Source organism: Ursus maritimus, unplaced genomic scaffold (genome assembly GCF_017311325.1).
Source record: "Ursus maritimus isolate PB19 unplaced genomic scaffold, ASM1731132v1 scaffold_23, whole genome shotgun sequence".
Lineage (NCBI taxonomy): Eukaryota > Metazoa > Chordata > Mammalia > Carnivora > Ursidae > Ursus > Ursus maritimus.
The window spans coordinates 19,613,205-19,628,385 of record NW_024424786.1 but is presented as its reverse complement, the minus strand read 5'-3'; the positions used below and the strand labels follow the sequence as shown (position 1 = coordinate 19,628,385).

General features: G+C 46.6%; 1 protein-coding gene across 1 annotated transcript in view; it reads right to left on the bottom strand.

Moving 5' to 3' along the window:
• Nucleotides 1–15,181, bottom strand: part of KIAA1549L (KIAA1549 like) — a 121,096-nt gene that overhangs the window by 76,449 nt on the left and 29,466 nt on the right. Inside the window, exons 9-10 of the mRNA XM_008686828.2 lie at nucleotides 14,211–14,382; nucleotides 4,114–4,277 (exon numbers count right to left, since the gene is read on the bottom strand). Of these exons, the coding sequence (XP_008685050.2) occupies nucleotides 4,114–4,277; nucleotides 14,211–14,382 (336 nt within the window). The remainder of the gene's footprint in view (nucleotides 1–4,113; nucleotides 4,278–14,210; nucleotides 14,383–15,181) is intronic.

Below are 15,181 nucleotides of genomic sequence, written 5' to 3'. Positions count from 1 at the left end.
TTCCAAGAACCTAGTGAGGACAACAAGGGGGCTGTGGCCTTCTCTCTCTTGCCCCCAGTCTCCCTGGATTTGGCCCCTCATCCCTCACACTGGGTTGAAGTTATCTGCTAGATACTTCAGGGGACTGGGTTGACAATGAGTGAGCAGAAAGAGAGACATTAAGGGATGACAAGTTCAAGGGTGGCCACTGTTATTAGGTTAATAATAACAGTTCTCACATATGTTCAGTACTCAGAGCCTGCAAAACACTGACACCTCATTTCATGCTCACAACCACCCCCTGGGGAAGCAGGGCAAACATCACAGCCTTCATTTTGCAGGTAAGAACACAAAGCTCAGAGAGGTTCAGTGACTTGCCTAAGATCACACAGCTAAGTGGTGAAAGTCTCAAGACTCAAGTCCCTTACTCTTCTGACTGATGGGTAGTGGTCTTTCAACCTTCAATTTGAAAATCACCTGCGATTCATTAGTTGCCCTTGGACACACATTAGGGACCCCTGACACCACTGAGACATCATGAAGTATCTATAGTTGCTTCAATGAGTTTTATAAAATTATCAGATCAAAATAATCCCCCACAATTTCAAACATAGACACGTTAAGACCTTTTAAGAAAAAAGCATGTATAATAATAAAGGCCAACTGACCAATGAATGAATAAAGATGATGTGGTACACACACACACACACACACACACACACACAGTGGAATATTACTCAGCCATCAAAAAGGAAGAAATCTTGCCATTTGCAACGACATGGACCGAACTAGAGACTATTATGCTAAGCAAAATCAGTCAGTCAGAGAAAGACAAATATCGTATGATTTCACTCATATGTGGAATTTAAGAAACAAAACACATGGGGCGCCTGGGTGGCACAGCGGTTAAGCATCTGCCTTCGGCTCAGGGCGTGATCCCGGCGTTGTGGGATCGAGCCCCACATCAGGCTCCTCCGCTATGAGCCTGCTTCTTCCTCTCCCACTCCCCCTGCTTGTGTTCCCTCTCTCGCTGGCTGTCTCTATCTCTGTCGAATAAATAAATAAAAAATCTTTAAAAAAAAAAAGAAACAAAACACATGAACAAGGAGGAAGGGAAGGAAAAATAAAATAAGATGAAATCGGAGGGAGATAAACCATAAGAGACTTTTGATCATAGAAAACAAACTGAGGGTTGCTGGAGGGGAGGTGGGTGGGAGGGATGGGGTAACTGGGTGATGCGCATTACGGAGGGCGCTGGATGGAATGAGCACTGGGTGTTATATGCAACTGATGAATCACTGACTCTACTTCTGAGACTAATAATACACTATGTTAATTGAGTTCAAACTTAAAAAAAGAAAAAAATAAAGGCCAATGTGTATGTAATATTTATGTGCTAGGCACAGCTCAAAGTAACTTTCATAGCTCACTTAATCTTCACAACAGCCTAAAAATAAATAAATAAATACTGTTATCATCCCCATTTCACAGATGGGAAAACTGAGGCACAAAGAGGTTAAGTACAGGTCATACAGATAGTATGTGAAAGAGAGGAAACAGCTGGGCATCTTTAGGGGGTGACTGACCTGTCCCGAGCAGATGGTCATGCCAACCATTGCGGGCCCTCCAAGTTCCATCCTGCATCTGGATGTGGCCCTAACTACTTTCCCGTAAGGCTGCCTGTTCCAGGGAGCCATGTTCTCATCAATTATATGAAGGGAACCACTGGGCAAAGGCTGTGAATCCAATGACAAAGAGTAAAGAGAAATGAACCGGGAAGAAAGAAGGTCACAAAAGCCCTGATGCCTGGCCCTCCCAGCTGACCACCATGGTTAACAGGGTTCCGTCTATGGTACCTTGTCTCTGCAGAAGGGTAGGGGGCGTGCACGCTCTGACCTCAGTTCCCAGGACAGGCGTGTGCACTCACCTCCTCTTAGCCTGTCAAGTCTATTACTGAGTCTCAGCAGGGATCCCCAGGAATGTCGCCTGACCCTGCAGCCTGCATTCCAAAGATACAGTGATGTCCCTGGAGACTAGGAGACCAGCCTCCCGCTCTATGGATTGATCACGAAGGCTAACTTTTTCATTCCGCCTCATCACTTGGCATTAAATGAATTCTGCTCACACACACGGGTGGTGGGAAGTGATGCAGGCGGCTCTCTCCTCTCAAACACCACAGCGTCCCTGGGTTGCCACAGCAGAAGGACTGTGGTCAGAAAGAGGCAGTTCCTTCCCACTGGCTTCCTGTGATAAAAGGGCTTTGCAAATCAACGTGCACAGCCCAGCCTCATGGAGGGAGGAAACCACCAGCACCAGCGCACACAAGTGAAGCCAGGCTGCTCTTGGGACGTCAATTGGCTTGATGGTCAACATCGGCCAGGTATCTCTTCAAGCACGATGCACCGGGTAGGAACATAAGAGGGGCGATGAAAACCCACAAACGTGACTCTCTTCCAACTTCGAACAGCTTTCAAAGCCAGAAGGTATGTTGAAATCGTGGGCTGCGCACCTCACCTTGGCAAATTAATAAAATTTTGGCTTAATCTGTAACACAAAGTTGGCATTTACAACCTCCGTGTGACAGGTTTTGCATTCCCGGACTCGGCTGCAATTAAAGTCTGGTAATTACTGTCATGTCTGAAAGGCTCAGGTTGTAACTAAGCTAAGATGGAAATGAAATACCCCTTCTTGGAACAGTTTCATGTCTCACTGCTTGGACCATTACCAACACTGCGCTGCTTCTGGAAAGCGGGTGCCTTTGGGTCAACAAAAACAGAACAACATTATTTGGAGTTTGGCTCTTTCATAGAGCGTCTGATCAAACTGCAGCTTTGCAACAGGTGAATTAGTTTAATAAACAATAAAACCCATTTGATTTCTTTTGCTGAAGCGAGGTGTGACCATCCAGAAAGGACAAGGCATGCGTGACACCTGGGAAGGACCATCTCTATGACATTCATTCCAACGGAATGAAATTCCTTTCGCTCTTTCATTTCATTCCTGCACAGGTGGGCAGCGCTCGGCAATCCCATGCTGGAAGAGGAGTCTACCTGCCAAATCTCAGGGTTCAGGAAGGTATGTAATGTGGAAAGAGCCAGATACACGGGTATAGGCCAGAGTCGCTCCTCTGCTGCTAGTTATGTGACTTCGGACAAATCCCTACAGTCGCTCTTTCCTTTGGGTTTCTCAACAGTAATGTGAAAATAATAAAACCTGTCCTGATATGACCCACCTCATAGGGCTACTGTGATGAGCCAACGAGGCAATAGACCCAGAAGAACCCGGCAAATGGTAAGGCGTTATTTAAACATCAGGTGTTAGAGATTATTATATTTCCTTCAGGAAGTATCATGAAGGGAGCTATGTGACTGGAAAAGCAACCTTTGGAATTTTCTGAGTCCACTTCCCTCCCTGTCACCAGAGGTGTGGAGGCAGTGCAGGGTGGACGGGCTCCCAGCCAGGCTTCAGTGGAGCCACTGAACTGGTGTTTGATGACCACTGGGCCAAGGCTCTGCAGCTTGCCCATCATGGCGGCATTTGGTGATAAGCCACTCTAGCCAATGGAGGAAGGAACATTTTGAGAGTCTAATGTGCCCAAAGAGCCCTGCATTAGGAGCCAAAAGACCTGGTTCTACCATTAACTCTGCTACTTACTAACTGTGTGATCTTAAGTCACCTCTCTATAAAAGGAGGGTGTCAGATTAGATGACCTCCAAGGCCCCTTTCAGGTCTACCTAGCTCCTAATTTTCTGTGCCTCAGTTTCCTCACCTGCAAAATAATGGCCCTTCCTTAAAGAATTGCTGGGAGGATTGAGTTGCCATCTCTAAAGCCATCAGAAGCACTGTGGCAAAGAGAAGCATTAGATATGCATTCGCTATCGTGTCCTGGTTATAAACATAAAAGGTGTACAACGATGTGAATATACTGAACACTGAATTATACACTTGAAAAGGGTTAAGATGGTAAATTTTATGTTATCTATAATTTAGCAAAATTTTTTAAAAGATTCAAATAAATAAAGGGTCTCCTTCAAAATGACAGCTTGCTAGAATGTCTCTGAAGGTATTTTTGCAATGGCCTCAAAAGCCAAGAGAAAAAAGGCAGGCAGAGCCCCTCGTCAGCACGTCGCGCACCTTTGCTCTCTGAGGCAGGCTCATCATGGTGTCCGGCTTGAAGTCGTTCTTGTTCTTCCGGCAGAGCACAGCAGTGATGATGATGATGATGACCGTGACCACGGCGATGGGCGCCAGCACCGCGGCGATGATCCACAGGTTGTTGGGTGGGTTCTTCACCACGGCTGTGGGAAAAGCAGAGGGAAGCACGTGACAAGGGGCACTGGGAGGGGGAGAGTAGCCCCCACACCCCCGGGCCCAAGTCATGAGATGGTGAACAGGGTTTGGGATCAGAAAGTCTCCTGCCTTGGCCAAGTTACTCCAAGTTACTTGGAGCCTCTGTTTCGTCCTCTGTAAAATGGGGCTATCCCTTTGTGAGGCATCAGAGAGATGGAGCGCTGGTGTGGTCCCTAGTAGATGCTCAATAAAACACTAGCCTTCGCTATTATTAAGAGAGAGGAAGATGGATTGTATCAATTTTCCCTACAGGGATGTCCATGAATCCAAAGAGAAGAGAGAAGACATCGGAGGGTCATAGTTTGGACTGGAGGCAGGAGGCAAAGGCCACAGAGAGATGTCTCTAAATACTGTAGTGAAGCCACCTCTGAGAGAGCAGTAAATAAACGTAGCTGAGTAGATGGACCTACCCCCAGCAAGAGTCGGCTGGGGAAGCTTGGAAATGCCTTGGTCTAATCACAAGGATCAGGTTGCTCTCCAAGCCAAAGTAAAGAGTAACCAAAGCTATTGTCAGCAGGAAGAAAGTTATTAGAACAGGAGGTGCCTCTTTGGAGGTGGGGTGGAATTAATTGACCTGCAAAGGGCCACAGGGTGATTGTCACGCTCTGTATCAGGATCGGGGTTAGGGTCACGCAGGTGTAAACATCTGTCAAAACTCATCAAACGATATACTTCAGATGTGTACATTTTACTCTATGTGAATTTTACCTGAACATCATAAACAAGGATTGAATTCTAGGCAATGCTATGCATGCTCAAGTGTTTAGGGCTGAAGTCTGCTGATGTTTGCAACCTACTCTGAAATGCATCAAGAAAAAATAAGATGGATTAATGGCTGGATGAAAGGACAGATAGATAAATATGTGATAGTGAAAGAATAGTAAAATGCTAATTGTGGAATCTAGGTGGTGGGAATACGGGTGTTCACTGTACGGTTCTTTCAACATTTTCATAAGGTAGGTTAGGAAAATGTGAAAAAGTCCTTGGCATGTGGTGGATGAGTCTCCCCCATGATCACTGGTGGGGAAGCTTGGGCGATACTTTGATCCAATCAAAAAGACCAATATGTTCTTAGAACTTGAGTAAAGAAAACAGTAACCAAAACAATCATGTAGAAAAAGAAAGGGCTTTGGAAGGGAGTGGGTCTACAGGAAATCTAGAAAAGAGAGCCAAAGGGCAGGAAAGAACTTGTCCATGCCATAGGAATGTGCCCCAACTGGCAGATGTGGGAAATCCAGCTGGGACAGGTCTATCCTGGTGAACAAGATGGCTGCAACTGGCTGTTTCAACTTGCTGATACTGTCCCCTAATCCCACTCAAGTTCTCTGCTCTCCTACACCCTAGATGATCTGAGACTCATGGCTTTAAATGCCACCTATGGTGATGATGTTCAGAGACAGATCCCCAATCAGGACCACTACCCTGAACTCTAGATTCCTACATCTAACTGCCAGCTCAATCTCTAATTGGACACTTAAGAGATATCTCAAATTTATTATGTCTAGAACCCAACTCTCAATTTCTCCCCCAAACACGTTCTTCTTGTGATAGTCTCCAACCCAATAAATTGCAATTCCTTCCTTTCAGTTGCTCTGGTCAATACCTTTGCCATCAATGTTGACCCTTCCCTTTTAGTCTCACCCAACATCCTATGCATCAAAAAACCTTGTCATCTCCACCTTCTAAATAAATCCACCATCTGTTCACTTCTTTCTATTGCTGCTCCCACTGTAGTCTAAGCTACCAACATCTCTCACTGAATTACTGCAATGGCTCCCACCTTGTCTCCTGTCCTCTAGAGTCTATTTGCAACACAGCAGTGGAGGGATCCTTTAGAAACCCAGATCACAACATTCCTCTGCTCAGAACCTTCCAGAGGCTCCCACTCCCCTCCCCTTACTAGGGTCAGAGTCCTTATAATTTCTAGAAGACCCTAAGTGATCTGCTTTTCCAACCACCCTGGTTACTTCTCTGGCCTTACAGCCCACTACTCTTCCCTTAACTCACTTTGCTCCAGCCTACCAGCCTCCTATTGTTCCTCGAATGTGCTGGACATGCTCCTGTCTCAGGACCTTTGCACCAGCTTATTCTTCCACCTAGAGTGCTTTTCACCTAGACATCCATGGCTCCCTCCCTCCCTCACTTCTTCCAGGGCTCTAGACAAGTGTCACTACATCTACTCTCTATCAGATAGCCATCCCTGCCCCTGGCATTCTCCATCCCCCGCATCCTACTTAATCTTGTTCAAATGTACAATTCCGATTCTGTGAATTGGGGCGAGGCTTGAGATTCTGTGTTTCTAACAAGCTCCCAGGTGGTGCCCACGCAGCAGGCCTCAGGCCACATGTGGAACGGTAAGGTTCTCAAGCATGCATTACTGTCTAACAGAAACATATGTATTTGCTCATCACCTGTCTCTGCCTCTCCATTAAAATGTACACTCTAAGAGAGACAGGGAGTTTTTTGGTCTCTTGTTCACTGCTACAATCCCAGGGCCTAGATCAGGGCCTTGCACATAGTAGGTGCTCAATTAAAAATTGAAGGCATATATAAATGAACTACCATTATCCCTGTTGCAATTTGGCTCCCCATACAGGTTTTCATATGGCAAAGAATAAGGGCCAGTTAAAGGAGAAGTCCTATCTCTGGTAGTTCTAGTCTGTATTTTAAATGAATACACTACCAATCTGGTTTATATACCAGTCTTTCATAAGTCTGCTTAGCATATGTTGGTCCTCCGGATCCTGCTGAACTCTGAGGGGTTCTAGACCCACAAAGCTGAGGACAAGATTCTGGAATACTTTAGAGACCCCACTGGTAAGTGACACAGAGTCAGCTGGTCTCTCTGACTTCAACCACCCTCTCCGACGTTGACTGGTACCTCACTAGCCAAGATCTGCCTCTCATCCAGCAGCACTTGGATCTGGAGTTTTTGAGTATAAAAAAACTTAATTCCATAGTTTTTATCAATCGGTGATTAATCACATTATTAACTTCTGAAAACAGCTCATTAGATAATGTGCTTCTGTTGACATCAAACATTTAATTGCTACTGCTTTTAGTAATTTGGTATTTACAAGTGAGTTTTGATGCCATTAACATTTTTTAAAGCTTGGGGTTTCCATGAAAAATAACAATATGCCTCTTTTGGCTATGCTATTCTATCCTGATGAAGAAAGATGTACAGTGTATCAGAACATGATACCCTAAATATATATTTCATTAGCAAGAGTTAATATTTACATGAGTCTTGCTTTTACTTGGCCTTATCATTTTTGTGTCTATGTTCCTTCTTGGTGCAGTATGTAAAATCCTTTCACCTCTATTTAAATGGAAAGAGAATACACTTCTCTTATGTACACTAGTAAATTCATTTAACGGTCAAAGAGATAGGAAAGTTAGGTCAACTGAAATCATTCAAACCCAATGCATTCATTGGCATAGGAATCTAAAACTGCAAAGTCATGTACAGAAGTGAAGAGGCATGAACGGCTATTTAATTTGCAAGAACGTGGGTAGAGAAAGGATAAGAAAGGGGGACATTATGTTCTGAGCTTCTGCAGTGTGTGAGGCACTGTGATAGGTTCTTTGCTCAGGTGCTATTCTTATCCTCAATTTGCAGATGAGGAAACTGAACCCCAGGGAGGAGAGAGGGTTTTATGAAAAGTCATCTCTCCGAAATACACAGTTTGTCAGTTCTAAGTTGGAATGGAGGTGTGTGTGTGTGTGTGTGTGTGTGTGCGCGCACGCGCGCGCCCACGCAGGGAGGGTCTGGCCCAGGGCCCAGCCCCTCGTGAGCAGTTAGTCCATGTCACTCTCCTGACCAAACACTCCCATGGCTGTCATTCCACCGGGGTGTGGCCCTTGGGGCTTTAGTGGTTGTGGTCCCTCCCCTGCACCCTGACCTCATAGCTATTATTCTCCTCCATCAGCTACATCCTCGCTGGGCCTCAAACCCTCCCCCTCTGCCTTGTCCCTTGGTAGCCTCAGGTAGTCACTCATGGATCGTCTTCTTACCCCCTCAACCATTGAAAATCATGACTCTTATCTCCTCGACACCCCCTGGCCTTCCCCGCTTCATTTTTTCCCATGGTGCTTATGAGCAGCTAACATCTTATTCATTTTGCTTATTTGATCTGCCCACTCAGGAACGGCAGCTCCAGGGGGCAGGGGTTTTGTCTGCTTCCTTCACTGCTCTATCTCCAGTGCCAGGAGAGTGCCAGCACATAACAGGTTCTCAAAATTTTGAAAAATGTTTGTCGAAAGACTGAATGAACAAAATCCCCTTTGCCAAAGGATCGATCTATCCCCTTTTTAAAGTGACATTTTTTGCAATAAAGTCTGATGGCCAGGTAAGGTAAACCAATCCCTGCGCTGGTCCGACTCAGTGTGGCGAGAATCTTCCCTACTCCAGCAGCTGGATCACTGCTGTGAAGGGCCCCTCACTCCAGATTCCACAAACGGAGCAGGTGAAAACCTCCATCAGAAACATGGCCGCTTCCGTAGCGGTCACTGCTGCCCATTACTCAGAGGTGATGGGGGGGTGAGGGAACATTGCATGCTCCATCATAGGGCACTGCACGCAGGGCATTATACCCTGGCCCTAGTGATTTAGAAGACACTAGAATGCACAGAACTTTAACATTCTCCTGTCAGAGGGACAAGGTGTTCGTTCAACACCATTCTCCATTTAAGGTGCTGACCTCAGGTTCACATTGCTGGTTGATTTCAAAACTATTAAGAGAAAATGAGATTTAAAACATCTCTGCCCCTCTTCTTCTTCATTGGTCTTAGCTTCCTCCTCATCTGATCCTGAGTATGGAGACGTTTCCCAGGGTTTGTCCTCCAGCTCTATACCATCCCCAGACACTCGAATTTTCTCTGGGAATTTATTTCTAACCTGTATCTACAACATTTTCAAAACCTATAGTGTTTACTTTAACCTCTCTCCTCAGATCTAGGCTTGAATTCCCGCAACTTTCCTAAACTCAGACCTCAATATGCCAACAGCATCCCCTCGATGTCCCAACAGCACACCCCCGATATCTCAAAAGCACCCACTCAATATACTGTAACACATCCCTGATATCCCAAAAGCACCCCCTCAATGTCCCAACAGCACCACCTAGATATCCCACAACACCCCCTTAATATCCCAACACTGCCCCTTGATATCTGAACAGCGGCTCTTAATATCTCATCACCTTAAACTCAGCATGGCTGAAACTGAATAAATTACGTTCTCCCTTCTAAAAAATGCTTCTCCTCTCCAACCCCCTTCCTATTTTCATTACTAGCACACTAGTCTCTGAATTATATGGGTTCCTAAACTTTAAGTCACCTTTCCTTCTTCATTCCCTCTCTCCTTTAGCCCTTCTACCATACGGATCCATGGGACATTCAGTGACCACTTATTAAGCCCTCAGCAGGTCCCCCAGGAGTGTACTAAGCCCTTCACATGCAATAATTATCTTGCTTCATCCTCCAAGTAGCTCTCTAAGCTCAGTGTTCTTTATATTCCCATTTTGCAGGTGAGGAAAATGAAGGTCAGAGAGGGTTATTTATTTATTTATTTATTTATTGTCCTAGAGCTCCATAGCCACCAAGTGGAAGAGCAGAGGCATAAATCCAGGTCTGTCATATTGCAAAGGCTCTGCTCTCAACTGCTCTGCTGTGGTGTCTTCCAACCACGTGCCTCACACAGGGCCTGGCAGAGACATTAGCAAAGGTCAGTCCTTCGCCCTCACAAGAATGGAGCCAGGCAGTAGCTGGGGCTGGACAGTCAAAGGTGAATGAGATGTGGTACCCGCTTTCAGAGAGCTCATGAGGGACAGAGAGCGAAAACAACTCATCTGCGCATGTCGTCAGGGCAGTGGAAGCGTATGGAACTAAGGGAGATGGGGTCAGGGATGGCTTCAGAGGACCGAGGGACATGAAGAATGGATCCTCCTGTGTGGCTGAAGCACAAGGGAGGAAGGAGAGGAAAAGGGGCTGTATGGCTGCAACAGGCGGTATGGGACCAGGTTGTGAAGGGACCCGAACTCTCTTAAGTACCTGTGCTGAAGGGCTTGGAAGGCCTACTTTAAGCTCAGATTTTATTCTGTGGACAATGGAGAGCCCCCAATATTTTTTGAATGGAGTAGATGTGAGATCAGAATCGTGTGTTATGATGACAGTACATGCATGGCACAGCGACTGAGGCTGAGTCATTTGGGAAGGACCCACGAAGTCCGAGAAGAGACAACGATAAAATGGAGAGAAGGAAACATGTGTGAGTTATTACAGAAGGGAACGCGGAGGACCAAGTGGCCGTGAAGGCAACAAGGAGTGATGGAGGGACGGCAGCTTTGCAGGCAGGTGGAATCGAGCCTCTGTGTCATCCCCAGATGATCCAGACTCTCATTCCAAGATGCTCTATGCATGTCCTAATCTCATGTGATCTTTCTCTCCTGCCCCATGCTCTCCAACTTTCCACTGCTCCCCATCAACCACCATCGGCGAAGTCCCCACAGCCTCAACCTCTCCTCCTGACGCTCCATTCACTTCTTGCTCTAAGTAAAGCCAGCTCCCCTTTCCTACCCCTTCCCAAAGTACCAAAAGGCCTGGAAGTGAGGAGGTCCCAGGACTGATTAATCACTCAGCATCGAAGATGGACTGGGGACAGGGGAAATGATGGAGAGGAAGAGACAATGAACTGGGTTTACATCTCCAGTGACTTATGGGGGGATAGATCTGGGGGTCTAGTGGGGACTGCAGCAAGGGGGAGGCAGCTTCAGAAGTTCTGGGATTTTGAGAGAGTAGAAGAAATGGTTTGGACATGGCAGTGAAGCCCGAGGAGGACAGAAGCCCTGCCAACCTTACGGTATTTGTCTCATCAGTTTGCAGATTCTCAGTGTGCACTGTTGCACCCTTGCTCAAACTCCCCACACACAACGTCAGCCTCAGCTGCCAACCTCACCTCATTCTGTCCCAAGAGAGCAGAAACAATCACAGAAAATGTCCTCGGGTGGCCATGACCAAAGACCCCTGACCAGCACCCACACCCCAGGTCTTTGCTTTCCCTCCCAGTGCAAAGGATGGGCTGTTGCTGCTCCTTACGGAGTCTGACCATTTTCACTTGAGCCACTTTGTCCCCTTAAGGACTTCACTCCAAGACAGTTCTTGTCTCTCTTCTTCACTATTTCTATTACAGTAACACATCAATATTCAACCATACCCCAATATCTCCCATGTTTCTCTCCAGCAAGTGCACCCAATCTTCTCCCCTTTGTTGTCACTACTTCCCCACTCCCGTCCTCTCCTCAATCCACTCTAGCCAGGCGTTTCCACCACCTCTTCCTGGAAACCCCTCCTTGCCAAGGTCACCAACCATCGCCAATTTTAGCATTTCCAGTTAACCTCTGTCCTTATAGCATGTTGCTTCTCAAGAATAGAAGTTGACACCATAGGGGCGCCTGGGTGGCACAGCGGTTAAGCGTCTGCCTTCGGCTCAGGGTGTGATCCCGGCGTTGTGGGATCGAGCCCCACATCAGGCTCCTCCGCTATGAGCCTGCTTCTTCCTCTCCCACTCCCCCTGCTTGTGTTCCCTCTCTCGCTGGCTGTCTCTATCTCTGTCGAATAAATAAATAAAATCTTAAAAAAAAAAAAAAGAAGTTGACACCGTAGCTCATTTCCTCCCAGGTCATTCCTTTCTTTGCTTATTTCTGAACCCTCCTCTCTCCTGGGCTTCCTCCAATCTCCCCGGCTGCTCCTTCTTGTGCCCTTTGCTGGCTCTAGCTCTTTCCTCCTGTGGATTCTCCAGCTATAGTCATGGCTAACCTGGTTCATCTCGCCTGCTCCCTTAGCTCTGTCCATCACCTGTGTTGACGACTCCAGGGTTCTAGCTCCTGAGCTCTGCGTGGATGTCTGATAGAGATCTCAACCCTGATGTGTCCAAACCAAACTCTCAATTCCATCTCCCCTCTCTTGCTCCAGCTCCAATAAACTTCTTTCTCTCCTGCCTCTCAACAAATGACACCACAAGCAGCACTCAAGCAAACATGTAGGAGTTAGGCTTGATTCCTCTGACCCTTACCTCCGCTTACCACACACAGAATCCATTATCTTGCCCCATCAGTTCTGTTACCCAAAGATCCCAAATCCATCCACTTCCTTGGTCACTACCTTAACACCTTCACCTCTCTCCTGGGCACCTGCCATGGTTTGCACTCCTGTCCCTTCCAATTCATCCTCTAGCTGGAGAGGGAGAAAGAGCTGAGGATGGAACTGTGGGGAACTCACATAAAGAGGAGGCAGCAAAACCAATGGAGCAAGTAGCTGACCTGACCAGACACGGGGACGGAGCCACAGGGAGGGAAGGAGAGAGAGAGGCACAGAAGAGACTCTGGGTTAGAAACGTCATTTCAAAGCCGAGACTGCACAGGGTGGCCATCATTTCTAGGCAAAAGTGTGTCTGTGAGGACGTGCAGGCCAAGAAGTGACTCTGCATCAGCATGGAAGCCACTCTCAACCCGGATGAAGGCAAGAAATGAGCATGAGAGGAAAACCATGAGCCAAGAGTCAAATCCTTAAGGAGTGTGGACACCAGCCAGGAAATCAATGAGGGACGATGATCTTCCATGCCCGGATGCTCAGCAGGCTGCCAAATCTAAAATGTCTACCACATGGTCTCTCACCGTCATCACCGCCCCCCACCTTGCTTTCTTTATAGGCTTTGTTTGGGTCCCCAACACCTGGGTCACCACAGAGCCTCCTCACTAGTCCTGTTCCTCTCATCTGGGACACTGCTGACAGGTTAACCTCCCTAAATATTGGGTGGTTCTAATGACACTACTCCCCCGCACAGAAATCCTCAATAGCTTCCCACAGCCCATCATATTATGCACGATCTCCTCCCGCCACCCAAGACCCCAGTCTCTCAAGCAATACACCTTTCTGAGCTCATCAGCTCTTCCTCACGTTTCTGCTCTTCAGGCAACTCGGAGCCCTTGTTTTTCGAGCATGCCTGGCACTTCTCACCTCCCTTCCTTTGCTCATGTTGTTCCCTCTTTCTGGAATACACACCCTTCTTCTCCTCCTGCTGAAATCTTAGCACGTAACACAGTTGAAAACACACATTTGAGGTCAGATAGATGCCGATTCATATCCTGGTGACCCAAGTACCAGTTCTCTGATGTTGAGCCAGTGAGTTCACTTTCCTGAGCCTGTGTTTCCACATCTGGAATTTGGAGCTGCAGAAAGCTGCCCCAGTGAGAAGAGGAAGGCAGGAAAGCGATGTAGGGCAGCAAGCATAGGGCCTGCCGCACAGAAGGTAACTGTTGTTTTCCTACCCTTTCTCCGTTCATTCTTTCTGGGTGACCCTTCAGCGCGGACTGTCCCTCCCCTGAGCCCTGGATCGCTCTGCCTCCTCACTCCGCTTTCCCGCAGTCTGCTCCTTTATATCCGCATTAACTCCTTCTCCACTCCTTAAAGACACTGACCAGGTCTTGCCCATTTCTGTATGTCCGCCAGCACCGAGCACAGTTCATGCAGGACTCCGTAAATGCTTCTTGAATCAAATTATCTTTAATTCCCCAGCAGACAATATCATTTCAGCCACGGTGATTTTTCTAGCTTTTCACTAGACTATACTGAGGAGATAAGAGTGGGTAGGACTTGGGGCAAAGCAATATCGTTATCATCATCCTGACATCCAAAACATATCCCTTACCCCAACCCTATAGCTTCAAACAACACAGAAAATAGCCGACTGATTTAAGAACCTTCTAGAACACAAATACATTTAGCTCTGGGTCCATTAACGTGAGTTTGGGGCATCACTTTAATTTGCAGGAAACATTTAATGACATTAAAAATAATGAATGGAAAGACTATCCCCTTACGGTCAGCTTGCAGGAGGACAACATGATGCAGGGTCAAGGCCATCCTTTGGGAGTCAATGGTGCTCAGGATCTTGGCTGCTGCAGTCCCCAGCAAAGGCTTCCCGTTGTACAGGGTGTAGTAAGTCAGCTCCGCTGGGTCCTTGGGTCCCGGCACCCGCTGCATCTTTACCATCTTTCAGAAAAAGAGAGGCCATGTTTACAGGGCATCTTGCACCAGCCTTGCAATCACCTGGGCGACTGCAGGCTCTCTCCCGCTTGCCAAAGCCTTCCGTGGCTAACAGGACCCACAACGTATATTTTAGACATCGACCTTTGTGTACCTCCCTATCGCCAGCATCTCAAGAAGCCCTGCTATTGCTGGAGGGGGAGACAGGGAGGAGAAAAAGGTTTTGAAAAAACGAACATCTGGAAAGAACAGCTTGAGGCTGGAGAAGAAAACGCTGAAATGGTGATGTCTTCCAGCCTCCAGAGAACTCTGGCCTCATTTGGAAATAGGCCTGCACATTAATTCAGGGCATGTTAGGTTATTCTCAAACAAGATTTCTAATTTCAAACTCCTGCAATTGCCAGAGAAGAAAAAAAAAAAAGAACTTATATGTCTGTAATTCAAAAGATCTCTGATAAAAGCAGGACGTGGAGACTCAAAGTTCTTTTTCTAAAATAACCTTTGTTGCTTTTTCTCCCTGTACAAGTGATACACAGAAACTTTGAAAGCAGAAGAGCATCGGGAAATGAAATAAAAATAATCTGTAATCCCTTCACCCCAAGCTAATTATATTATTTTGGAGCATTTGCCTCTATGTTTTTTCCACACAAACTTTTTATTTATTATTTTACAAAATTAGTTATCATATTCTCTGCATAGAATCACACATTGCTATTTTTACTTGCACCCTTATATGACCTTAAATGTAACAAAAGCATAAATGTTAACTTCTACACAGCATTCCAATGTACACCTCATAAACTTA